General features: G+C 38.0%; 3 protein-coding genes and 1 long non-coding RNA gene across 9 annotated transcripts in view; 3 read left to right on the plus strand and 1 right to left on the minus strand.

The window, feature by feature from the left end:
• The first annotated feature begins 146 nt into the window (after positions 1-146).
• On the plus strand, positions 147-3,585 carry LOC105685657 (RAC serine/threonine-protein kinase). The gene is made up of 7 exons (XM_012399953.3): positions 147-605; positions 802-1,069; positions 1,147-1,375; positions 1,459-1,656; positions 1,740-2,010; positions 2,088-2,324; positions 2,417-3,585. The coding sequence occupies exons 1-7, from the start codon at positions 527-529 to the stop codon at positions 2,755-2,757; spliced, it is 1,623 nt and encodes a 540-aa protein (XP_012255376.2). The 5' UTR covers positions 147-526; the 3' UTR covers positions 2,758-3,585.
• On the minus strand, positions 3,531-23,842 carry LOC105685457 (acid phosphatase type 7). 3 transcript variants are annotated; one of them, XM_048651599.1, is made up of 8 exons: positions 23,705-23,842; positions 11,625-11,744; positions 5,348-5,492; positions 5,058-5,252; positions 4,658-4,985; positions 4,401-4,583; positions 4,104-4,323; positions 3,531-4,019 (listed from the first exon to the last, which is right to left on the minus strand). In XM_048651599.1, the coding sequence occupies exons 3-8, from the start codon at positions 5,442-5,444 to the stop codon at positions 3,741-3,743; spliced, it is 1,302 nt and encodes a 433-aa protein (XP_048507556.1). In that variant the 5' UTR covers positions 5,445-5,492; positions 11,625-11,744; positions 23,705-23,842; the 3' UTR covers positions 3,531-3,740. The 3 variants fall into 3 exon arrangements, with proteins under 3 accessions (XP_048507556.1, XP_012254963.2, XP_012254964.2); XM_012399540.3 differs by lacking the exons at positions 11,625-11,744; positions 23,705-23,842 and adding an exon at positions 6,091-6,241; XM_012399541.3 differs by lacking the exons at positions 11,625-11,744; positions 23,705-23,842 and adding an exon at positions 6,091-6,241 and having other exon boundaries at positions 5,348-5,546.
• On the plus strand, positions 6,338-7,786 carry LOC125500149. The gene is made up of 2 exons (XR_007277357.1): positions 6,338-6,461; positions 6,733-7,786. It is a non-coding gene; the product is annotated as an uncharacterized LOC125500149 (long non-coding RNA).
• Positions 8,164-27,609, plus strand: part of LOC105685455 (protein PALS1) — a 34,876-nt gene continuing 15,430 nt past the window's right edge. Inside the window, exons 1-7 of one of the 4 annotated variants that reach the window (XM_012399534.3) lie at positions 8,164-10,343; positions 10,768-10,880; positions 11,218-11,275; positions 15,048-15,108; positions 15,255-15,336; positions 18,248-18,339; positions 18,444-18,878. In XM_012399534.3, the coding sequence (XP_012254957.2) occupies positions 10,280-10,343; positions 10,768-10,880; positions 11,218-11,275; positions 15,048-15,108; positions 15,255-15,336; positions 18,248-18,339; positions 18,444-18,878 (905 nt within the window). In that variant the 5' untranslated portion in view covers positions 8,164-10,279. Of the gene's footprint in view, positions 10,344-10,767; positions 10,881-11,217; positions 11,276-11,405; positions 11,578-15,047; positions 15,109-15,254; positions 15,337-18,247; positions 18,340-18,443; positions 18,879-23,840; positions 24,125-27,609 lie in introns of those variants that run through there. The other 3 variants (XM_012399539.3, XM_048651589.1, XM_012399535.3) reach the window with 3 other exon arrangements.

The following is a 27,609-nucleotide window of genomic DNA, read 5'->3' on the forward strand; positions in this document are numbered from 1 at the left end:
AGTCCTGAAGCAGGGAACGACATGAATTTACGAAAATAGGATGATGCTTATGCGAGAACTTTGGTGCGAATGCGAACAGCCAACGGTCTTGTGCGCTTTCATTGAACTTGTCCAAACATACGATGGGCTTGAGTTTCCTTCCTCAAAAGCCTTACCGAATGGCGTTCTAACCATTCTAACTAACCTGCTGCACAGTAATTAATGGCGGACCAGTAGTAGTGTAGTGCGTATTGTACGATAGGCACAGATGTATTATTTCTAGAAATGTTGAGTGCGCCAACGATTGAATGAAAATTATTTTCATGCAGTTTATTGCAACGAAGATTTTCTAGCATGCTGCGCAAACAAATGGATAAAATGTGCAAGCCCCGTCATTTTGAAAAATAAAAGTTTGCTTGTGTGCAGTGCATACAGTGTAGCCTGCTCCTAAATATTTTATCAATTTATACTGCACTGCAAAAGGTCTTTGAAGAAAGTCGAAGCAGAAAAATTATCACTCTTGGCCGAGTGAAATTCGTGACGGGATATGGGGGACGCAGCGATGGGCGTCGTGACGCCCGGGGACGGTCAGCAGGTCGTCAAGGAGGGCTGGCTTCAAAAACGCGGTATGGAATACACACGTACACACAATGCACTCATATTCGTTCATGCACCGCATGTATGCATACAAACTTGGATGCACGAATTCTTAAATACGCAAATTACTGAACTGTTGATCCAATGATTCGATACTGTGTATACTTTTCTTATAATGCCACGGTCCATCAGCCAGCGATCGACAATAAAGAATTTTGATTGTAGGTGAACACATAAAGAACTGGAGATCTCGATACTTTGTTCTTCGAGATGACGGAACACTGGTTGGATTCAAAACTAAACCAGACCAGCAAGTTGCCACAGCAGCACAGCCACTGAATAATTTTACAGTTCGCGGCTGTCAAATAATGTCTGTTGACAGGCCTAAGCCATTCACATTTGTTATTAGAGGCCTGCAATGGACCACAGTTATCGAACGAACGTTTCACGTCGATACTGAACAAGAAAGAGAGGCTTGGGTTGCAGCTATCAGGTATTATTACACCAGTGACAAGACATCCCATAAATTTTCAAGTCAGGTAAAATATTAACTTGGTTAAATACGTGTAGATACGTGGCAGCCAGGCTAGCTAGTCAGGACCAATTAGAGCAAGTGATGCAGCCATCCACCTCGTCGGAAGATGTAGATATGGAGTTGTCGGGTGGTGCACGATCTGATTCCTGTGGTTCTCTAGGAGTTGTATCAGGAGACAGTGACGGCGGTAGTATTGACGAATTATCGGCAAAATTCAGTGTACAGGGTACATCGAGCAGTAAAAGTACTGGAAAAAAGAAAGTGGCAAGTGTATCTCTTTTTTTGCTTGTAATTCTAATTCTACAGGTTCCAAAATTTTAACGTTTGTACGATCTCTGATATTTCAGACCCTGGAAAACTTTGAATTTTTGAAAGTGTTGGGTAAAGGAACATTTGGCAAGGTGATTTTGTGCCGTGAGAAAGCAACCGGTCACTTATACGCTATAAAAATATTACGAAAGGAAGTAATAATCCGCAAAGACGAAGTCGCACATACACTTACAGAAAATCGTGTTCTCCGCACGACCAGTCATCCTTTTTTAATCGTACGTAAATCACGTGTTGTTGACATTCATCTGCTGCATTCCCTCTGCGGATTGTTAACTATGTGAATCATTTATTTTATCAGTCCCTCAAGTACAGCTTCCAAACAGCTGACAGGCTGTGTTTTGTTATGGAATATGTCAATGGCGGCGAACTATTCTTCCACCTCAGTCGGTCCAGATTATTTGGAGAGGATCGTACACGCTTTTATGGGGCAGAAATTATATCTGCGCTAGGATATTTGCATCACCAGGGTATTATCTACCGTGATTTAAAATTGGAAAACCTTCTGCTCGATAAAGATGGACACATAAAAATAGCAGACTTTGGACTGTGCAAAGAAGATATTACATATGGTATTGCTAGGATAATCGTCTAATGTGAATACATTATTTATCGCGTTGAACATTCTCATATTTTGAATCTGTTGAAGGGAGGACTACAAAGACATTTTGCGGAACGCCGGAGTACCTAGCTCCAGAAGTACTTGAAGACAATGACTATGGCAGAGCCGTAGATTGGTGGGGGGTCGGAGTTGTTATGTACGAAATGATGTGCGGCCGATTACCATTTTACAACAGAGACCATGAAAAACTATTCACGCTCATTATTATGGAGGAAGTTAAATTTCCAAGAGCCATCAGTAACGAGGCTAAAGATATGCTCGGTGGTAAGTGAACTTTGATTGCGACTTTAATGCAGATAGATATTGTATAGAAACATGAAAATTTTATTTATTCCATTCTCTGTCGTCATACCCAGGTTTATTGATAAAGGATCCTAGCAGAAGATTGGGAGGTGGTCCAAATGATGCAAAGGATATCATGAATCATGCCTTTTTCTCACCAATTGACTGGTCGGACTTGGAGCAAAAGAAAATTCCACCACCTTTCAAGCCACAAGTAACATCGGAAACGGACACTCGGTATTTCGACAGCGAATTCACTGGAGAAAGTGTCGAACTAACGCCTCCGGATCAAGGATGCTTGGGAAGTGGAGGTGGTTTGAATTCAATTGCGGAAGAACAAGAACACTTTCCTCAATTTTCATATCAGGAAAGTCATTCAGCAGCTACGTCATCGATAGTTTCCATCAATCGCTGACCCTATACTATGCATGGAGTCTTCTTCAAACTTCTCAACGTTAAGTATGGTGATTCGGTGCTCTGTAGCCTCTGATTTTTTTTCCTTCAGAGTATATATAGGTACTATTGAGCTATTCCTTAAATGAAATGCAATCCATCTCCTGATTCATGATTCTACATTCAAAATATAAATATATGAAATACAAGAGAAAAAAAAAGAAACTATTTATAATAGTAGAATGAGGGGAATTGCAGATTGCTGACTCACCTGAGATTGAACGTGAATCCGAATATGTCCTAATCATGTACGGAATTATTCCGGGACATCAATAATTGTATAAAATTACCTGCAAAAAAGCCTTTTTCAATAGCATGGGTTATTCATGATTAATGCCTAGTAATAAATATCTTATTACCACGTCATGAGGTTTTAGGTGAGTGAAAAAAAAAATAACTAATCCACAAAAGTTACGATTAACACTCATCCGAAGTATTTATTGAAATTTTTTATTCTGCTATAAATCGCAAATTGTATCTTGAAGAGAAAAAATGTTGAAAATTTACGGAAACGTCAGTTTCGCTTTGATATTATATACATGTATACATTTTTTTTTCTCTCACCCTGTTATAATAAATTGAATACTGATTAATTAAAAAATAATAATAATGATAAAAAAATGAAAGATAAACCTTTACAAAGAAAAAAGAAAAATGAAAAAAGCAAAAAAAAAAAACGAATGAAAACAAATAACATTATGCCAATAGGAAATTATAATTATACACTATAATAACTATATTATTATATATACATATATTTATGTTTTAACAATTAAACGATCATACAGTATATGTCGTTATCATTGATTTCCGTACATTCCTAGTTATGATCCCCAATTGCATGCACCTTAACGTAAAGATAAATTGAAGTTCGTAGTAAAAAATTAAAAGTTGAACCGATCATTGCTTCTTATTAAATAAAATAGACCTTCTAGTTTTTTGTGACTAATCCATAGAGTATTGTGGCCAGGTAGTTTCTTTGATTAACCATAATTGATCTAAAACTGCGCCTTCCTTGTCATCGGAGACTTGTTCCAAGTATAAATGAGTTCTATTAAAAGCCTTCATTCTTGTGTATCCATAATCGGAACTTCGATAAGCAGACCACGATGGTCGAACGGGGATAAATTTTTCTTTACCCTCCTTACAACCCGCCGAACCTGTCACTACATGAACAGGAGCTTTGTAATTTTTATACGGTTCTCCATACGATCCGTTATACACCTATAGATCAAAAACAGGAAATAGAATTCTGGTGTCAAACAGATGAAAAAATACAAATTATTATCAAAATATGTAGAGCTATACCTTAAAGTTGTACATAGGCCAGGTACGTTCGTAGCTGTGTTCGTGTGCCCATATTTCAAGATCCACTTTGTGTTTGTAAAACAGATCTTCTAAACCGAACCAATTGAAAAACGGTAATCCAACTCTGACCAACGATTGATGATTTGTACAATCGTCGGCGTTACTATTACTGCAGTACATGGGTCTGTGGCCGTAGGTAACGATCCATGGTCGTTTAGCTCTGTGATAAATTAATATATTTCCATAGATGCGAGTAGTTGGAACAGACCATCAGTTTAGAAAAGAGCTGGTTTATACCTGACTTCAGGACGATTCGCTTCGCGCAAGTCCTGTTCGAGCCATTCGAATTGTTTGATCATTTGTTTTAGTCCATAATTCATAAAATAATAAGCCTCAGTTTCAATGGCAACAAAGTGAACTGGACCCATATTAAAACTGTACCAAAGCCCTTCCGAATCGCCAGGCATTGTGAAACGAGCCCTGTAAAAATCGAACGAGTATAAAAAAAAAATTCATGCATCGATATGACAGATATTTGTGAAGATATTAAATACCTGTAGTTACTAAAATTATATTTTTCTTCGTGATTACCAGGAACAGTCATATACGGCAGATAGGCAGCGATTGATTCAATTTGCTTCATGAATTCATCGCCAACCTGTGCATTATTAGTATTCATATCATATGCAAAATCACCTACATGGATCGCCGCATCGTAAAGACCACGCTGAGTCTCTTCCTGCAATCGCGTCAAGCTTTGAGCATTCTCATTACCCATATCACCAAATATCACAACCCGAGGAGACCACGTATTCTGGTCCTCTGGTGGAGTTGAAAAATAAAACAAATCGGACCATCCATGTTCGCTCCCGACATGATACACTATAAATCAAGAATCAAGATTGAGCTAAAGTTCAAAAACTACAGATAATGAAGGAGAAAATAAACTCTCACTGTATTTGCTATCGGGTGTTAAATCTCGGAGCCAAACTCTGTGAATGTATTGCTTGTGCTTTTTTTTGCCACCATCGATAAAGAGAGTTGAATTTCCTTTAGCAGTTAAAGCAAAACCACCAATTCCATACTCGACGATGGATTCCGCTGTTTCATCCATCGTACTCCAAGTGACCGATATGTCATGGATGTCATCTTGTCAAGTACAATAATTCATGGATAATAAAATGATACTAAATGAAGCTACGAAGATATTGAATATTCGATGAAAATATAATAATAAAATCTACCTCCATAAGCAATGTGCACAGCTTCAGGCTGATACTGTACAACTCCTAAGGCTGTACCCAATAGTCCCAAAATTAAAACACTCGATGAGCGAAACATCTTGCACCGGTAGTTAAGAGACAAAGACTGATGTCAGACCAGACTATACTGCGGAGTCAAACACGAACGCGCATATATTTTCACTGGGGGAAATATTGTTATCTGCATGGGACAAGGGAAAACGTAAACATACGACTCAAATCGCACTGCTTGGATTGGTCAGAGTATTTGTATGACGACTATGGAGAGGTAAATAATATACGTACACATCAAATGACTAATAGATTTTTTGCAGTTCTATCATTTCATCAAAAGAAAAACTACCAACTATTTACAAATTTAAGGATCTATTGGAATATCTAATGAATAACACTGGCTAATATTCTGATCTCCTAATCTAGCCCAAAATCAATTAGAATATATGATTGTGTGTAGAATTGTAGAATGACTGCAGTGAGTGAGGCATTGTTATGTGCAGATTAGATGAAGCGGTATGATAAATTGATTAGTCACTTGCATGGTTGTGTGTGAATTAATGATTTCCGTTAGTGGAACAATCCTTGATTCGGGTTTGATTTGCATAAAGTAACGCTGAAGCTTTCAAACGACAAATAACAAACATCGCATCAATCCTGATCAAATATGCAATTTTGTTCGGTACAATTGTGAATAAATAAATTGAGATAAAATTTCTTTAGTCTCATACTTTTGCATGGATAAAAATCCAGGTTAGATTATCCAAGATTCTACACGTTCCACTGAATTAAAATATACTCAAAATCAAAGTAAATCCCTGTCAACACTTCAAATAACTGTTTAATCTTTACATAATACAATTACTATCATCCATGGAGCTAGGAATCCATGTTGATCCATGCTATCATTGAACTGTCAAATGAAATCTCAAACCAAATAACAACACAGAGGGCGTGTCGGATTTTTTTCTAAATTAAAAACCCGGTGCGTGAAGAGTTGCATTCTGTCAGGCGGTAAACCACCCCGGATGCCGGGAGATTTGAAAATCTGCCTACTGAATGTAGTTCCATTGAGTTGAAGAGTCGGCTTAAACGCTTCGAGGTATAATTTTCAAAATATTTCAACGTTTCATTTATCCTCTATTCAACAGTAGAGCCGAGTATGTTCACTATTCGTTACAAGATTTTAAATTTCGTAATACAACGACGTAAATTGATTTTTGATTTTATTGCGATGTTAGTGTTGTCACAGTCAGAGAAGAAGAAAATTTTCAAATTCGTTTCAGAAGAAAGAAAACTGAATGGAATGTGTTGTTTTTTTTTGGTTCAGGAACCTGTATACATGTTATATGTTAATGTGTTGTCCCTTGCAGGGTATAAAGCAACAAGTCCGAAGTAAGTGTCCTCAAATTGGAGCGTCCGTAGCATTTTCCAAGTACCTCGTCTCATTTACAAGTGTCTACGTGCCCATGCTAGTCTGAAGCTAGGTGCCCTCGAGTTAACTGAGACAGAAAATAATTATTCAACCACATGGAAGAAAACAAATTTTCGCAGGTCGATCGCCGCGGCTGGTTATTTCTGTAATTTTTTGACGAAAACGATGAAAAAAAAGGAGAAAAAAAGGGTTGAAAACCCCAACATTTAATGAATCAAATTCAGAGTCTCTCAACTGCATTTCGCTCCCAGCTTATCTTTAGTTTTCTTTTCAAAGTGACGTAGAAATCAGGTGAAAAGGTGGGCGTGTGCACATTAGAAAAAATAAATAAAATAATATTAAAAAAAAGGAAGGAAAAAAAGAGAATGAAATAAAATCGTGTCGAGGGGGAAGGGTGAAAAAAACTCGGTCAAGTTGAATGCAAGTATGAGGTATAATGTATATATCCTGTAGTATAAATGGAAAATGGTAGTAGCGAATTGGTACTTGAATATCACGGTGAGATTTTGCGCTAGAGGGTTTTCGATAAAATTCCCAATGGCGTAGGGTATAGAAAGGTTATAAAGGAAGGTTGGTTGGTAGTTTGGTAGGGTAGGTGGAATAAGGGCGATGCGCCGTATCGAGTCTCGACTCGAAAAGCATCATCCCCTACGAGAAGGCAGAGGCAGAGCCAGACTGGCAGCATCGGGCCCCCTATATTGATCTCTCGACTCACCTCCTCTCCGCCGTGTGCATTTCGCACGAATCTCAGTGTTAGAAGGTGGCTTCGTCATTCGCGCAAACCTTCGCAACTTACGTGAATTAAAAATAAAAATAAGAAAAGAAAATAGGTATCGAACAACCGAAAAGCTAAAAACACATTGGGGGTAAAAAAACGGCGGATGGAAAATAAATTATTATAACAAATAACAGAAATTACCGAAAACGAACAACAAAGAGAACGAATGTTAAAATAAAGAATTTCAATTGTAAAAAGAGATAAAAAATTAAAAGAAAAAAAAAACACACGCACACACAAGCGAACGAAAAATGAACGCGGTGACGGGGTATCTTCGAGTACGAGAAAAGAAAAAATAGTTTTGTTACGTACATATATTAATGATAATGCAACTGATTATTTCACTATAATATAGGGTGGAAAGAATCTGATAATCGTAATAATAACGATAATAACAATAATAATAATAACGATATTATTGATAAAATAATGATGACGATAACGATGGTTAAAGAGATCGGGTAGAAGAAAGTGTTTCGCAGGTTAAAAGATCTGGTGTACATATATTTTTTAGAATAAAACGGGGGATTCTGTACAAGGTGCGGGCGTTATTTGTGTGCAAGTTAAATATTATTATCAATATTGATCTGAATGAAATGGAATCAAATGAATGAATTAGATAAATCGAAGGAAGAAAAGAAAAAAAAAAGGTAAAAGAAAAGGAAAATAAATAAATAAATAGATAAATCAAATAAAATAAACTAAAATGATTATTTCAACGAAGTGTAGTGCGCCAGAATACTTATACCACGATCATAGAATTGGTATACACCCATCGCGAAGAACAGTTTTGAATGATATTTCAAATTCAATAAATAAAATTCACGATAGTAATAATGAGGAGGCCAACAAATGCAATTTTGACGTATTAGAATCGGGTCATTCGTTGAAAGCTAATTTTAAATAAATAACATTAGTCATTTTTCTCATTTCTCTTTCTCACCATCCGAGAGAGAGGGAGTAAAAAATTTACAACACATTCCATCACCCGTAGCAAGTATTATACCATAGATATATTGACATGGTGGACGAATCGAAAAGGCTGGAGAAACAAATTACAATGAAGAGAATAAACAATGGCCATAGTTCAGCGGGATCGTATATCATGATGGAAAATAAAAGTAAAAAAAAATTCTACCCCTAATAATTACCGAAGTTGTAAAACAAGTAGGAGGAAAAAACGAACGAACGAACGAACGAAAAAAGAAAAAGGAAAACAATAATCAAACGCGAAAAGTCCATATTGACTATTCAATAAAAAAAAATATATATATACATATACATCATATATTATATATATCTTTAACTAATAATATTTGACAAACCTATGCGCATCGAGATGTAGAGGGGCCCAAATACGGGGCCCCCCCAGCGTGCGGTGCCCAAATTTTGATTATTCGTTATAAAATAACAATTATATTATCAAATATACCATCGTCTAATTGACAGAGAAAAAATATTCATAAAATAAATAACAAGAAAAAAATAACCGAACGAGGTTCTAGGCCATCGTATAGTTAAATATACATATATATCAATTATAAGGAAAACCTGTCTTTCATATAAACCCTGATCCCCGGATCAAGGGTGCCAAATTCAGAATATTAATAGTAACGATATTAATACTAATAATAATAATAATAATAATAATAATAATAATATAATAATAATATGAATAAAGTATACATAATAAAAAAAAAATATTTAGGATCCAAATCAAGTGATCGTTGATATGCGATTTGCCTTAGTATTTGTTTGTGGTTAGGGGAGGAAAACTAAACTTTAAACGAGAGTTATGAAACATATTATAATTAATTGATTGGATAATTCTCTCGATTAAACAGAACAAAAAAAAAAAAAAAAAAATAGAAGAAAAAGGAAAAGGAAATAAAGTAAAGCAAAAGTAAACCTATGTCTGCAGTGCGTTGGTTGACGTATTGCAATAGACGTGGGGTGTCTTGAAATCAACGTTTGTTAAAAGCAAAATTCAATAAAAAAAAAAACCCAAAAATAATAACAAAATTAATAAAATAAAATAAAATTACTTTTAAATAAAGTTTACATTAAATACTAATATGTCCGTTCTAATAAAATCAAAATCGAGCTGATATTATATCGTAGATAAAATAAATACATGTAATTATAAAAAATAACAAACTAAAATAAAAACAGAAAAAAATTATTCTATCCATGTATAATAGTGCAGTAATAAATTATACATATATTATATCTTTGCATAACAGAGTAAAGCTCCGATTATTATCAATCCATCTGGTGACAAGATAAATAAAGAGAAATAAGGAAGGAAAAGAAACGAAGAAAATAATTCGTATTTTATGATTATTGTTATTATTATTATTATTATTATTGCTGTTGTTGTACTATACCTATGAAAACCGCTGCACAAATGATCGCACAACATTGATACACGTTTGCGTTAAAAATGATTTGAAAGGGGGGAAAAACGAGAAAAACAAAAAAAAAAAAAAAAAAGTAAATCAAAATTTATACACATAAATTAAAAAATGTTCGCAACAATTCGAGTGAGATAATCGTTTTGAAAAACGACAAAACCGCGACGATGACGAGATGAAAAAAGATAAGAGACGTGACGTTGTAATTTTATTCGTAAATGATCTACCGTATACATATATATGTGTATAAATATAAAAATCTAGTAAATTTGAATAACAAAAAAAATTAAAAGATGGTGGACCTGGGTGGATACATCATCATACTGATGAATCACAATGGAAAAGTCAAGTTGTACGGTGAGTTTTGATTTTGAATTGAAATTATTTTTTATGTTTCTGCAAATGAAATAGAGGTAAGGGAAAAAAAATTACTATCACAATTCACAAGTTACCCATCCATAATGTGGGGATATAGGTAGCTTACCTACGATTACACGTGCTTTGGAAAACGCGTGCCAAGTTTCTGAGTCGTTACCATAGAGACACACAAATATGATCATAGCAGCTTCAAGGGTAGCTTGCAAACGAAAAACTTGGTTCGAAGCCAAATATCGAAAAGACAAAAAGGGGTAAAGAAATGAGAATGAAAAAATGTACACGAGCTCGGGCTTACTATCACATGGATATAAAATAATGGTGTTTCTTTTTCGAACAAAAAATTGATTCGATTCAACGACGGTTGTTTTTGATTCAACAAATTATTTATCTCTTTGAAAATTAGGATCGCCTGCCGATAATGCGGATAGCTTAGAGGTCGGTGATGAGATTTTAGAAGTGAATGGACGGACCTTGGAAAACGCTACGCACTCAGAAGTCATCCAACATATTCATCAGGTAAATGTTATACAATATGAAATGGTTTGATTTATATTCGTTCGAAGAGAAGATGAAAAATATAATAATTTATTACACGTGTAACGAGTGACGAGGAATTTGATACTGCATAAGGAACTTTGTGTGAAATTTGGAAAATTTCAAACGATGCAGTTACAAGACGATTACGACTGGATTGGAATGTTACTCTTTGTTTTTCGAGTCTTGAAAATATCCAGATACAAAAATTTTCACTCTCTCCTGCACGCTGTTATGCTTTCCCGATTATCACTTCGATCGTTAATCGTGGATAATTGGTCGAAAATTAATGAGATTGAAAAAGAAAAATTATTTTCAGTGCATCAAATCGCGAACGATATGTTTGAGGGTCCGGAGAAGAAGTGGAAACAAAATGGGTGAGTTTATTTCACGTGCATCAACAATAAAATACCGGCAAAAATACCACCGAAGCATAATTCAATCAACTGATCAATCAGTTGGAATACCGCAGGTGTATGTGATGTGCGTTATTGGACTTACGCTAACGGAATTACTCGCGGACAATGGGCCGATAGCGAATGAAAAATTACCAAGGTTTCAAAAAAAAATTCACCGGATCCTTCAGTTTCCGGGGGAATGTAGTAAAACAGACAAACGAAAATCGAAAAATCTAAAAAACGTAGTAGCATCGCCAAGGATATGTACACCAGTTGGATAGGTATTATATACACGCACATACATACATATATACCTGTATACACCTACCTTATAATATTTACCGGAGGTGGGAGAGAAAGCCTGTTGCCTCCACGTTGATATACAGTTATCCAGTATTGGTTCTGTCTCGCGTATAACAGCTTGTTTTAGATATTTTCGTTCCCCTGCCTGGTAAAATGTTAAATAATTTAATTAATCGATTACACGAATCATGAATATTTCATTTCATTTCATATCACATTTATAATCCGTACATAATCCGTATGTTCAATGATACGGCCGTCTCGAATGTTGTAAAAAAAATCATGTGATGCGTATATGTGAAGAACGAAAAACCAAAGAAACTAAAAATAAATCCGAAAAAGTTCATTCGACACCCAAAAAAAGAAGAGAGGAAGAATATAACGAAAAAAAAAAAAACAAACAAACGGTGCATATGTTATAATTCGTACGTTGCGGCCGACGATTTAATTTTTATTATCGCATACGTAAAAGAGAAAAAGAAACTAGAAGGAAAAAAGAAGTTCTTAATTCAACGAACAAAAATATCCTCGTAACATTAACAACGATACCAACAACAACAACCATCTAGGGAATCGGCTGTCCTCACTTTATCATTATTATGATTGTATTGTGCATTATGCAGGTTGGATTAAAATCGGGTGTTGCAAAATCGATGTTTGCCGCGTTACGATGAGATCCTCGCTAATATTTTAAACGCGGTATAATATTGGAATAATCATCGACGATGATTCAAGTGATATAATAATAATGACGATGATAATAATAAATAATTTGAGTACGTCATGTAAAATAAACCAACATACATACGTGTACGAGATATAATACACACTCCGTGTACCGCATATATCTGTACGTGATTTCGCGATGATGGGCGGAAACCCGGTGATGTGGTACTTTGAAAATTTGTCCGTTTAATTGTTGTGAAAAAAGAACAAAATAAAACGGAATTGTAATAACAATAAAGTTAAAGGATAATTTAACTACGCACGTGTATATATATATATATATGTATACGTACGTTATACGCGTGTATGTACACACGAGAGTGGCACATAATAGATAATCATAAGTTCATATATAGATATATTATTTACTGCGGAATTATTATGTCGCGTTTTACTCATTCGAAGGACACGTACGGTGCATAGTGTGGATATGATATAAGTATATGCACCGGAGAAGAGCGAAAAAATCTATTTAAATAAAAATTCAAACAAATAAGAAATAAATCAGACACATTTTACACCTCTCATAGCCCAAGGATCCTTCGCTGGGAATCGGTGCATTGAATATTTTTTCTATTACAAAAGGAAAAAAGAAACTCACCACTGTGAACCCGGACCGATAAACAATATTATCGATTTTTGAAGCGTTGGTCGCAAAAAACAAATAAAAATTATCCAACGAACGGATTATGGGATGGAATTTTGAGGTATTCTACTTTCTCGTACAAAAAAAAAAAAAAATTAATAATTGGAACTAAAAACAAATTCTTACTCATTTTAATTAAATGTAATCAAATTTGCTTTTTTTTTTTTCTATCTTTGGTTTTCCGCAGGCAATGTTAAAAAAATTTTCTCTCATATTATAAACGGTGTGGTTATAACGTCCCATTGCAATATGTATAATACTACACATAGGTATATAAATGTACACGGTTGAATACAGTTAGAAAACTGGTTTCACACACACACCGAGTTATTACGCTATACATGCCGTATACGCTTATATACCTCAATACCTATGGCTATAGTATAGCTGCACACAGCACGACATAACATTTAAAAAAAATATGTTGAGATGATTTTTCGGTTTCTTTTTTTTTTTCGTTGTTTGATAAATATAAAAAATATCTATAATCTGCGTATTTATCCAGAGTGAGAAGAGAAAGAAGAAGAAAAAAATCGATCGATCAATTCATTGAAATTTCGTTCGATTCAATGAAACCGTTGATTGATTCGATCCACGTTATATTCGTGCGAATCGAATGAAAATTAAAAAAAAACGAGAAATTGAATGAGCTACTCTTCGTTATAAAAGTACCAAATTTTTCGAAAATAAAATGAAGAAATAAGAAAAATGTAAGATGGAAAAATTACATAATCTGAATGACGACGATGATGTTCGAAAATCGATGAATAAAAAATAATGGTAGATCCCTCGTCCAGCTGGTGGTGGAAAATCAAACCATGGAAAAACCGTACGGAAATTACGATAAGCACGGTCGTTAAAAGAAAAAAAAAAGGGGGGAAAAAATTCACGACCATAAAGCAGTTACCCTTGATTTTATAATTTTACGCCTAGTTTTTTCCCTTTTTTTTTTACTGTTTGCCATATCTGCTATGAATATGCATATCGTATACGTGAATGTATGTATCTTTTATATAACGTACATGCAGTATGTGGCACATGTGCATATTTTTCATATGGGTATGTGATTATTATAAGATCATTACGAAATGTGAAAAACATTTTTGAAGTTTATCGGTATTCGTGAAGCCTGATCAAAACTATTCATTAATCGTCAGCGAATTACAGGAGAATTGCCAAACCTCGATCGTGTGTGTCCGACTAGCTGCAGGTATATGCTCATTACAGGCAAATTACACAGGCGTATACATAGCTATGCATACGGTTACATAAACTTCAACAATAAGTAGCACACACCTGTGCACTGTATTTCTTCTTTTCTTTTATTTGCCTTCCTCTACGTTACGATGCACACGTGTTCTAATCAAGCACGTAAGAATCATGCATGAGGTGTTCGCTCCCATACGATATCGCGATCGCGCATATCGACGTAATTCGCACGTTGAATTTTACGAGCACGAGCTAGATAGGATAGTCACCTGGAAAAATATCAAATAACGATTATATGATATTCGAGCGAATTGAATGAGCGAATTGAAATCTAGTTTATTTAAGTGCGTTGAACTCGACTGCATCCCAAAGTAGTGGTGGTAGTAGGGATCCGAGTTTATCGGATTGCACCGGTCCATGTAGGTGGTACTGTGATCCAAAAATAAACGTGTCCGTGAGTGTCGATTGATCTTTTATTTTTCTAAATATACGAATCAGTTCTTTCTCTATTCTCGATCATTGCGGGACGGTTTTGATCGATGACAGGGTGGAAATGTAGAAAAAAGAAAACTTAGAAAAATAAAAATACAACAGTCTGATGTGGTGCGGTTGCGACAGGAGCCGATCGAGGCGAAACAGCGATTCGACTATAATTGATGACGATGACGATCATCAAGATTTTGATAATAAAAACTACTTCGTCGATTTATCGACGATAAAATTCATCGACGAAGACGAACCGGACGACGTTCGTTATCCGGCGATAGGTTTCTGCGTACTTTGTCGATAAAAGCAATTAGAAGAAAACACAATATAGGTACGTCAAACGTGATTGAGATGAAAAAAATTTAATTTTTCCTCTTCCAGAAGAGTTGGATGGACCAAACGCCGGGCGTATCAGAGATGCTTGGGTCATCGCAGTGGAAAGGTATAAAAATCCGAACAAAAAATAAAACAACAATTTTCGTACGAAACGTAGAACGTGTAGTCCAATAAGTAGCTCGGATGAAAGTTTTATCCGTATAATGGATTTTTCGTATTTCTTTTTCTCATTTCTTTTCAAATTTTTCACAGAGGAGCGAGAGAAAGATTGCAGAGACTGACAGCTTTGAGGAGAATCCAACCGCGAGATATACAAGCCATTCTTCACCAAAAGGTAATTTCTTCTCTTTCAAAGATATACGAAAGCTATATAGTAGCATGTGTGTACGAATAAATTCGGAACTGAGAAAAAGTAAAAGGAAATTAAACGAAAAAATAATAAAGGTTGTACGCAAAGCGTGGATATAGTTGTGAAATGAAAAAAATTAGAGTAATGGAAAAAAGGAGCAAAAACGACGTCAGCTCTTTGTCGTCAAAGTAGAATTTTATGGCCTTGTACATGTGGCACATTTTATCGCCCATTGCATTACAGCTTTGATACTCATTAAATCGTTTTTTCGACAATAATGGCGGCGCAATGAGAACGTCGCGTCGATACCTACAATAAAACCGGATACATTCACCCGACCAAAAACTATTCCATACATCGAGCACAGGTGTACACACCCATGCATGATAATGATCGGAACAACGACGTCACTGTTCCACAGAATAACAGGGCATAGAAGGAAAATGAATATTTTGATTGTCGGCGTGACAAAATGTGATCTTTCTGATTTAACTGAGCATTGCATACGCACGCCTCATCTAGTTTCATTCGAAAATTAGTTCATTCCCTTCAGTTCGGTTCATTTTCCTCTAAGCGTGGGATAGGCGTCGATCAAATTGAGTAGGAAATAAATTCCATCGCAATATATCTCAATTTTTCTGCTCCCAACAGCGAATAATTGATGATTACTCGATCGATTGCATGATTTTGGCTTTCAGATTTGAATTCCTGAGCTGATTATACGTGAGATTACCCTTGAAAAACCAAAAAAAAATTCGATTTTTGAGCAAAAAATAAATCATTCTTTTAATTGGGTTTAATATGCTTTTCTGGCGTATTTTGACCTCAGGAATCCAAATCTGGAAGAAAAATTGATCTATCTCAATAATTGAGCAAGTTATCGCCAATTTTCAGCTTTTTGGGGTCAAAAATAAAAAATTGAGTTTTCAGTCTATATTAATGTAATTTGAGCTCAGGAATCCGAATCCGAAAGAGAAATTGATCTATCTGCAAAAATGACCGAGTTATCGCCGAATTATCGCATTTTTTTGCATAAATTTGAGGATATCTCGAAGGGAAAAAATCGTAGCTCAATTTGGACAACGGATTCGTGTTTCTGGGATCAAAATACGTAAGAAAAGTGCCATACGATCAATTTTAAAAAATAAAAATTTTTGGCCAAAATTTGAGATTTTTCCAAGGGGTACCCCTTACGATTTTTTCAAATTTTGACCAAAAATTTTTATTTTTAAAAATTGATCGTATGGCACTTTTCTTACGTATTTTGACCTCAGGATCACGAATCCGTTGTCCAAATTGAGCTACGATTTTTTCCCTCCGAGATATCCTCAAATTTATGCAAAAAAATGCGATAATTCGGTGATAACTCGGTCATTTTTGAAGATAGACCATTTTTTCTTTCGGATTCGCATTCCTGAGCTCAAATTACATTAATATAGACTAAAAAATCAATTTTTTATTTTTGACCCCAAAAAGCTGAAAATTGGCGATAACTCGGTAAATTTTAGAGATACATCGATTTTTCTTCCAGATTCGGATTCCTGAGGTCAAATTACGTAAGAAAAGCATATTAAACCCAATTAAAAAGATGATTTATTTTTTGCTCAAAAATCGAATTTTTTTTCGGTTTTTCAAGAGTAATCTTACGTATAATCAGTTTAGGAATCCAAATCTGAAAGCCCAAATCATCTACTCGTGCAATCGATCGAGTAATCGTCAATTATTCGCTGTTGGGAGCAGAGAAATTACAAGACATGTCGAGTGGTTTTAGTCGTGGCCCCACTTTGATTCTTCGCATGGGTCAAAATATTCGAAGTTCTCAATTCAGCAGCAAACCCGAGCTCACAACTGGAGTCAGGTAGCCACGAGCGAGGGGGTTTGTTGTGGGGCGTCACCTCTGCTCAGCCCTGAAGGTGACGTTTCACAACAAAGCGCTACGCTGCCGGCTACGCTGACTCCAGCAAAGCTCGAGTTTGCTGGTGAATTGAGAAATACGAATATTTCGACCCATGCGAAGAATCAAAGTGGGGCCACGACTAAAACCACTCGCTATGTCTCATAAATTTTCTGCTCCCAACAGCGAATAATTGACGATTACCTGATCGATTGCACGAGTAGATGACTTTGGCTTTCAGATTCGGATTCCTGAGCTCAAATTACATAAGAATAGCGTATAAAATAAAATATTTTTCTTTGACCGAAAATCGACGAAAATCCGAGGGGTACTCCTTTGGATTTTGGATTACATGGGACACTTTTGACCCCCTGAACTTTGTGAAAATTCATTTTCATTCATATGTTTGCGATGTACCATACAGCAAAGATCAGGCTACTCTGCCATGCATCGGCATTCTAGACTCACATGCCTACATCGTAGACGTTTGTAAAGTGTCTCTTTTTTTTACACCCTCAAAGAGCTTTTTAATCTTTCCTTTTTTTCCTCTTTCATTTTTTCATAAGGCTATTCACTACGTATAATTACTTCGGCCCTTGCTCCAAGTTATGTGCTTACATCCTCATTCTCCCCCATTATTATTATTATGATTAGCAGTAGTTTTTGCTCGCGGGGCTGCTCATGTAAAAAAAAAAAAAAAAAAAGACCTCTGAAATCTTTTGGCACACTTAGATGCACTCAGGTACATACCTCTGTATGTACGTACAATAGGGTATACATATGTGTACGTACATACCTGCGCAACTGGGTCATCGATATATACCTGTATCCACAACCTGAGATTATTCTGACCGATTCATCCGCGAAATTATAAAGACTAGTTTACTAAAACCAGCGGAGCACCGCGCGGGTAGTGAAAAAGAATAAAATGGAGAAATATGTAAAATGAAAACGGAGATGGAGATGGAAGAAAATTATTTCATATCTCTGTCAAAATCGCAGGATGAGAATACGGACGGAGGAGCGTCTTCGAGCACGATAACAACCAGGGCTGAAGTAGCGACCAACCAAATTACCGTGACGGTGAAGGACAGGTGAGATAAAAAAAAAAAGGACGTTCTCCTTTTGTATTTCCTATTTTTTTTTTTTTCGCAATTTTGAAACCGTACGCGATTCATCGATGTGGTTTATTTTTCAGAGATCGTGGGGCGAGTGAATTTCCGGTGAAATTGAGCAACGGGACCGTGCCAAAAGTGTCTAATAAAGTTCAACAGGGATCGGTGACTTTGAATAAATCTGGTAATAATGACAACAAGGACGAAATATCTGGTACGGCGGTCGCGCAACAGCAGGGCGTTTTGAAGGACAAGAAGGATACTCTGGAAAAGCAACAGAGTTGCCCCGAAGAATCTAACAATCTTCTTGTTCAGCCGCAAGCTAATAATCAGGGCAACAGAGGAATCGGTGAAAGAAGGGCCAGTAGTCCATTTCAAAATGGCCGTACCGAAGTCCTGATAGGAGACGCCGAAGGAGGACCAAGATCTCCCAGAGGATCGACATCTTCGGCTGCCAATGACAATAACATATTGAACCCGACCCTAGCTGAGTCCGACAATCCAGAACCAATTTGTAGGTGAGTAAATAGAATTTCGCACAAAAATTCAAAAAAAAAAAAAATCAACAAAAAACTTCGTCTCCATCGCGCGTTACACGGACGCGTGTAGGGTTGCCCTGCGTTAGGGGCGCTTTTTTTTTTCTTTTTTTTTTTCCTCTACTCATCGTCGCGACGAAGTGTTCCCGAGGAGGTTTTTCTCTTTTACCAAGGATCGATGAAATTCCGTACTCCAAATCTAAAGAAATCTTCGATAAATCGATCGTTATCGTCCTACGACGGAGAGTAGAAACTTGTAAACGCACCCCTTGCGCGATTCATAGGCGGTGTGTATTTCCCCCTTCCTTCGTTTCGTTCTTATTTTACTCCGCCGTTGCGAGTGCAGTCTAAACAAAATTTTATTTTTTTTTTTCCATTATTATTTTTATTGTTACTCGGCTTTTTATTTAATCTTATACCGCGACCGGCAAGGAGTGGCGGCCCAGGCCGTATTCTCTCGAAAGGGAACGAGGGGGCGCGATGGCGAGCGCGCGCGCGCGCGCTCGCTAGCGTTGAAGTAAAAGAATGGGTAAGGAAAAAAAGGAAAAATAGAAGTAAGAAAAAGAGAAAAGGAAATAAGAAGAAGGAAGAAAAAAAAAACAAGCAAACAATAAGAAAACAAGGAGAATGAGGAAGGCGGGATGAGGAGAAGAAGGGAAAAGAACGAGAGGAGACAAAGGCTTGGCGAGCGCATACCTTCCTTACTTCTGCACCCCAAGAACTAACAAACTCGAACACACTATAGACCATACCACTTTAGCATATGCTATACTTTCCGGCGATAGCGTGCAAAGAGAGTAACCCGTAAAAATCCAGATCCCTCAATTCCTCTTGGTGAAGGGTCGACAAAACACCCTGGGATTTTACGGGCTCCCTTGCCCCCGCCAACGCCGGAAAATACGTCATCTCCGCAACGATCGAAATCCCTGACGAGGATTTCCCTCTTTCGATTCGAGGGAAATCCTCCGGAATTTATTAACCGATCTCTCTACGTCGGTTAAGCGAGGACCGTATATTCCTCATCGCGTCTAGATACAATTGACCGAGGAATTCCAAAAATCCTGTGGGTTGGTTTCGCACTTTCACTTTTATGAGTAGACGGCATACCTACGAGGAAATCGCGATCCCCATGAGCCTGTAACGCGAACGTTGTATCGCCAAGGGGATTTCAACCGATCTTCGTTATTTCGAGCGGCATTTACGTACCGACCACCATTTCAAATCTGCAATCAATGAAACGTCGAATACGCGAGTAAACCATACGATACCCGACCTGGGTCAACGATCGCGAGTCGAAGATCGTTCGCTTCTTGAATTTGAAGGGGATGTGTGGTGAAAAACCTGCCGTTCGAATTTTGGCCGGATAAAACGAACGAAAACGACGAATTTTTTTATTCGAAGTAACGTTATACCGTATCATACGTACTGCGCAACATTTGTAGGCGTACTTTTGATAAAATTACACTATAGAGAATCGAATCATTCGAAACGACGAGCGGATTCTCATATTGGTTACAATGAGTACGTGTAATACGAGGTTACGAATAATACAAACGTTCCAGACGATAACTGCAATGGAAACGACGATGATAAAAAAAAAATTTATCTCGTACATGAGACACGCCGCCGCGTGCGTGCCGCAAAATAAAATACTTGCCTATTTTTTTCATTCCACGACTTCGAAATCCGCGAGTGGAATCTAAACTGTAACGATAATATCATCGATGTTGTTATTATTGTTACATTTTGCCTTTCTATTATCTGGAGCGCTATAATATAATCGCTGCACATCGGATATAGGAGGATGTGCGGATGGTGAATACGCGCCAATAACAATGTTGTATACTATTATTATCAAGGTCAATGTGGTAATTTCAATTTTCGCTTCATGTTTTTACCGAATCAGGTTACCGGTACGCTCGACTTTTGAATTCCATTTTATCGCACGATTTTGCCGTACAGCTACGTACGGGATACGTGCCGGTTACCTAATTTTTTTCCAACGCAAAAGGCCCAAAGAAATCGATGAAAAAAAGCTAACGAAAAGGTTGATATACCTGCGGGGGAAAAGGGCTGTAGGAGAAGGTGAACATTGCGCCGTTACATCGAAGGGCTCGTTTCCCACCGGGCTTCAACAAAGAGACGACCCGTCGCCGTGCGTTCTTCGATTATTATTTTTTTCATTTCTTTTTGTTCAATCTCCATCCTTTGTACCCTCGCATCCATTCTTTCATTTCATTTCAATTCTGATTTTTTTCCATCCTCTTTATTTTCCTTTTATTTTTCATGTCTAATTCCAAAGCGGAATACGGGTTGGAACAGGAAACGATATGGGAGAGTGAGCAATTGGTATGCTCTACCTGTAACGTTGACACACTATCGCCATATTGCACCACGTGTCGTGTAGCTACTACCGTGCGGCGGTATTATTATTGGCTTTTTTTTTCAGTTGGTTTTTTTTCTTTTTTTCCCCCTCGTTTATTACCTTTTTTCCATTCATTTGGAAAAGTCAGAGCGGGATTCTCGTCGACGCTTCGATTCGTATTTGCGTTATGATAGGACTTCGCGGTAGTCGTACGTGTAAACCTCGGGCAGGGAACGTTGTTTCGAGTTCTCCAAAGACGGTCGCAAATTAATTTCGCGCTTCTCCAACTTCTTCCCTTTTTTTTTTTTTTTCAAGTTTACGTATGATTAGAAAAAAAAACAAGCAAACGTGCACAGGAATTTCCGTAGCCACTGACGCGGTTACTTCGTATGCAATTCACGTGAATATAAATATACTGTGGGCATCGCATCTACATATGTACACAGTCGTATACATAATATAAACGCATCGATTCCATATGCGTAATTAATTATTTATCAATTTTTTTTTCCATTCCGTTTTCTTTTTCTTCTTCACGTAAGGACGAACAACATCGCTACGTAGAGTAGATTTCAAATGTACGGACAACACTTCGTGTATTCTTATAAATCAAGGAGCGAATCGTTTTCTTTTTTTTTTCTTTTTTTTTTCTTAGTGGGGATTCAGATGAATAAATAAAGATGTGCGATATGAATCGAATCGAGGCCGATGTGTATGGAAAGAATGTAATAATAAAAACGATGTATATGTATTCATGTATCCGAATACGTACAACACGGCGATTAATTAAGCATCGTACGGATCGTAATGTCATAAATTTTGCGCTTCAGTTAATGAACTTTCCAATTTTTAATTAATCAAACAATTACTTATTATAAATAATATCTATAGAAACTATAATTGCAATCTCGCATGAGAACCAGACCGTTCCACATCTGTTCGGATATAATCAGACGATAAAAATTAATTTCACTTGTACAGAAACGCTGCGCGTGGAAGAATTTTCAATTTTTCTTCAAAAAAAGATCTCAAAAAACGTAAAACTCTCGAGATAAAAATTCAGGCTCCCAGTTCTCCGGTTTCGTGGAATTTGACTTACAGTCAGTTTTCGGTTCACTGTACCACGTTTACTTCAATGGGTAGGTTTATCCGTACGTATACCACCGTAGATACCATAGATATACACACACACACACATATATATATATATCGAACATACCACCGTGCGAAGCTGCAAAGAAGCTGCAGGATATCGATTCCTTTTTTTCCACATACTCATCCGTACGTGTGCGTGGGTATATAGGATCAATGAAGAAAAGAAAAGAAAAAAATAAAAAAAAAAAAAACCTAATTCCCCTCCCAGAATTTTTACGGTCTTCGTATTTCATACCTGCGACTATTTGATCTTGTGCCTACCTGCTGTCATTACCGCACAACAGTTTCCGCGTTCAGAAAGCTACCGGCGGTCCCCATAGAGGAGCGCGTAGGAGAGTAAAATAGAATGAAAAAGATAAAGAGGAAGAAAAAGGAAAATTCTTCGGGCGTAGCGTGGCCCGGGCTAACCTGCAGGTAGCCACGGGGATCTTAAAAATACTTTGAAAAGCACGGGGGCCCCTACGCGTCGGCCTTTCCCGGGGTAAAAATTGTATATATATATATAGATATGGGGATAGACCGCACTCTCTACGGGGATAGTCACGTCGTGAGTCAAAAACCGTTACACCTGCACTTCCCGTCATTTGTATTTCACCCGAGGGAGGGAAGAGAAAAGAAGAAAGAGAGAAAAAAAACGTATCGAGAGAGACGGGAAGGGAGGACAGGTTGATATTGAAAACATGGCGGTTCTGCCCCGGTCCCCACGAGGTAATTACGCCGATGAATCTAAGGGGTATTTCCATGCCAACAATTTTCGTATACACACGTTACGATTCCCCTGCACGCGTGGAGTAGGTCCGAGTCGGTCAACCCCGACTTTCTTTCGATTCGTTTATTCACCTGTTTGTATTACATACTTTTTGGATTTCCTTCGAACGATGCGCGACAGGTTTCCACTGGCAACGAATTGCATACAATAATTGTTTTTATTTTTTTGTTTTTTTTTCACGTATCGGTGACTCACCGCGAATGACTGGAATAACGGAATACGCCAGTTTTCATTATTTTCTTATCGCATGTAAAATCGTAGATGCGACGAAAGATAACAGCGTCCGGTTGTCAATGGAGTACGTATACGTTACATACGAAACAATAAATGAAATGAAGCGAGAAATCGAAGAGAAGAAAATTAAAATCACGACGCACAACTGTGCGCCAATTAATTTCTCACGCGTACGACACGGTGCAATTAGACGGATGAAACTCGTGTGGAGATACACGAGCAAAAACACATCGGAAAGAAAACCCACACGTACGAGCGTACGTATGTGCAATAAAAATTATATACCTCTATGAATACGAAGATAAGCTTTTGTTATCGGTTGGTGCTTCTGATAAAGCACATTCCTGGCATCGGGCCTGCATGATTCTCGCGCGAGAGACACACCTCTGATAAATAATGTCCGCGCGTTGTATCCCGCCGTTTAGAATCTGTAAATGAGAAAAAAATCGCGTTTATATTTGTTCGCTTAAATCGCCGCCGAGTGACAACAAAAAAAAAACAGTCCAATAAAAATCAAATAAATACATACCCGCATTATCGCAGCAACTGGTCGTGCATACGTGTACGTACGTGTGTCATAAATATACCATCGATTACACGCGGTAAAATGGTGCTTACGAATTTTTCAAATGTGAACGAATTGTGCGGACCTTGTTACACTTGCTGGGAATGTTTCACCGGACATTTGCGAAACTGTTTCTGCAGGTAAAATATTATCTCGTCTATCTTTGTACGAGTTGTTCGTTTCCTTCGTCCTTAGCGTCGATTTTCCGAAAATCAACGCGTTGGCGCAGTACGTCTGACACACGATTACGTAAATAGTAAAGTAAAATAAGAAAAAAAAAAAATAGATTACGTTCTGCGGAAGTTCCGATGGTGTACACGATACAAATTATACCAAGGAATGTGCACACACAGATACGAGAGTATGTAATAATTGAAGTTTGTGTATTACGTAATTTCCTGTGCAAGAGGATAAACTCGTTATTGCATATGGGTAGACGTAAACGTGCGTACGTACCTTTACATTGTTACACACTCAATTGCGATACGATTTTCGCGCGACATCATCGCCAAAGCAAACCTCGCCCTTGTTATTTTATTGTGTAATCTGATCGCTGGACGAGGTGATTCGCTACGTCGTCAATATACGTGCGTCTGTTATTTACATCGCAGACCGTCGCACGTCAGATCCAAATTTATAGGAGATCACATATTTATCTGTATCCATCTATTCAGCCGATTCGATAGATGAAAAAACTAGTTCAAATATCTCGAGAAATCACGTGCGTGGGATCGCGGTACCTAACGTCTGACGTTAGGGAGAAGCACTCGACAAAACTTCTAAATATGTTATCACCGATACATAAATACATCGTATGTATAGAAAATGTACATACACTCGACACTCACCCATATACTTTTTGAAGTGTCAAGGCTCGAATATCCTCAGACTTTTTTTTTCCTTTCTCCATACTCGAGGGCAGAAAACGAATGAAAATTAGAGAACATCACGAGAGCCTTGTAATAAGGGATGATGGTTTGACTCTGCGGCTAAACGCGAGGAATATCATCCAGACGCATTGAAGGGTCTCAATAATTTTTTCAAAACGTTGCGTAGCGGCGCCTCCTGCACCGTCTCGGTATTTCGTATTTCCTTTTTCATATTTTCGTAAGTAATACGAGTTGAGAGGGAGGTTTTTACATCTGCAGTCTGAAACAGAAGACGTTTACTTTCGTTTTCTCTCTCTCTCTCTCTCTCTCTCTTTGCTCTTCGCTCTTCAACTTCGCCTGTTCGTATACCCCTGCTTATAATTTCTGGATTTGCTCAAAAATGAGAAGAGAGAAAAAGAAAAAAAAGAAAAAAAATGGAGGGGAAAAAAATGCGTATAGAAAACTGCAGGAAACGTACGCCGCAGCTGACCACTCGTGGGGCGTAGAAAAAAAAGTGAAAGAAAAAAATGTGAAAAATAAAAAAAAAACAAAACGGAGATGCCGCAGAATACGAGGGTACGTTGTTGTACGTATACGCGTATCCTCCGAACGATGAGATGGAAGTAAAATTTGAAAGCCAAGGGGTAAAAAAAAGACCCGTTCGTCTTGCGCCATTTTTCATGTCGATCTTTGTTTCGCGTATAGAGTACGCTAGAATTTTGCACCGAGCGAGTTGTTTGAAATTTATACAATGCGGTGTACCGGGTTAAATCCCTACGGAGCGACGTTGAAGACCTATTATTTTATTGTTCGTTTCACATACGTATACGTGGGTATGGGTGTGCATGAAATTTAGCTCGTGGTCTTTGGATGCTTTGGTACTTTTCTTCATTTTCAACGAGACGTACGTCGGGTAGATGGGGTGCGGGGTAGGCGTAGCTATATGCGAGTCGCGTTGTTAAGTCGGCTTTACGCGTGGCCCTCTCGTTTCTTTTGTAGACTACATCGGGGACTCGTTATGTGCCTATACTGCATAATACCCGAACGTACGATATACCTGTTTTTCCACTGTCAGTGTCTGCTGTGGACTGAACGACAGACGACGACGACGACGACGACGACGACGACGACGACGAGGATGACGACGACTCCGAACGGCCTGCGCTACGCGCCGACCACATCGAGTTGGAAGAATTTTTTAGGGGCTTCGGACCCTGTATTATAATACCTTCCCAACTACCGTATCTACCACCTATATTCCGTACTATAGAATTTTTTCTTTTTACCTTCTTTCTTTCTTTCTTTCTTTCTTTATTTATTTTCAACGATGAAACGGGAATAGCTGGTGCAATTTTGCGACTCGAAGAAAGAAAGAACTCGAAGATGAGCGATTTTCAGCTCTGCAGTTTGAGGAAAAAAGAAATTCTAATTTTCCTCCCTCCGCAGATACGTATAAAAATGAAATGAGACCGCCGGTTGTTTTTCCGACTACGGGTTACCTTCGTGTAAAAGTCGGTGAGTGGAGTGCGCACAGGGGTACCTCCTATGTATAGCCGCATCATCGTCGTCGTCGTCGTCGTGACGTTTCTCAGCTGCACTCGGAAAGTTTGAGTCCGTGGCGGCCGGTACGGCGTGTAGAAGTACGGTCTGAAAATTGAGGAGAAAAGGTAGGAGAGACGACGACGGTGCAGCGGCGCCTGGACAGTGCAGAGAACCAGAACACTCGGGGCACACATTGCGGGCCGACCCAAGACAGGTACGCCGTCTTAACCAAGGTTCAACTTCGAGGGGGGAACAAGACTGGAGAGGAAAGGGAAGAGGGATGGGAAAAAGTACCCCCTCTTCGCCCTTCCCTTCCACTCCACTCCACTCCATTCCATTCCATTCCCTTGCCTTGCCTTTCCTTTCCTTTCCTTTCCTCATTTTATCCCTCGCCCTCGCGCCCTCGCCGTACACACAACCTGAAACTACCACCTCCACTTCCACCTTCTTCGCAGGCAATAACGCGATCATCGCAGCGCGACACGACGACCGAGCGAACGCCGTCCATGCATACCTGGTGGTCGTACGCCTGCAGCCGTCTGAAAGAGTAAAAAAAAATACACGATTCGTTAGAAATGGGGGGGGGGGAAAAAAAAAAATGGGTAACGAGAATTGAAACATAAAAAGGAAGATGGACGCGATTCTTCTTCGCGACGAGGTACAATTAATGGTACTACACGTAATGTTTACCCGACGAAATCACGAGCTATATATAAACGTGTACATAATGATATTCAAGGTTACAGCCGATCGCATGGCATCGCTTCCGCGGACTACGAGGCATTGAAATCTCCGGGAGGAAAAATTCGAACCGCAGCTATCGTCACCGTTCGCTGAATATTATAGGGACCACGTATTGTACGGAGATTTTGAACGTTGGCCCATTTAATCAACCGGAATAACGTGCGTCCGAAATTTTCGCAATTCATTCATAACGATCGATTAATTATTTCATGATAAAAAATATCTGCACTGTTAAACCTACGCGTACGTGAGAATTTTGGTTTTTATGATCCGTCGTTCGATTTTGCCGATGGTTTTTCAATAAATTTTTCTTTTCCGCTTCGTTTTCTTTTTGACGAACGGAAAAATTGGGGACTCTTTGCAAAAACGAAACAACGGGTCCTGAGAGAGATAAAAATATCTACAATATTTGGATTTGTCGTGGCAAGTGTTAGAAAAATCTTTTGCGAGAACCCGTATGCGTGTATGTG

Source organism: Athalia rosae, chromosome 3, assembly GCF_917208135.1.
Source record: "Athalia rosae chromosome 3, iyAthRosa1.1, whole genome shotgun sequence".
Classification (NCBI taxonomy): domain Eukaryota; kingdom Metazoa; phylum Arthropoda; class Insecta; order Hymenoptera; family Athaliidae; genus Athalia; species Athalia rosae.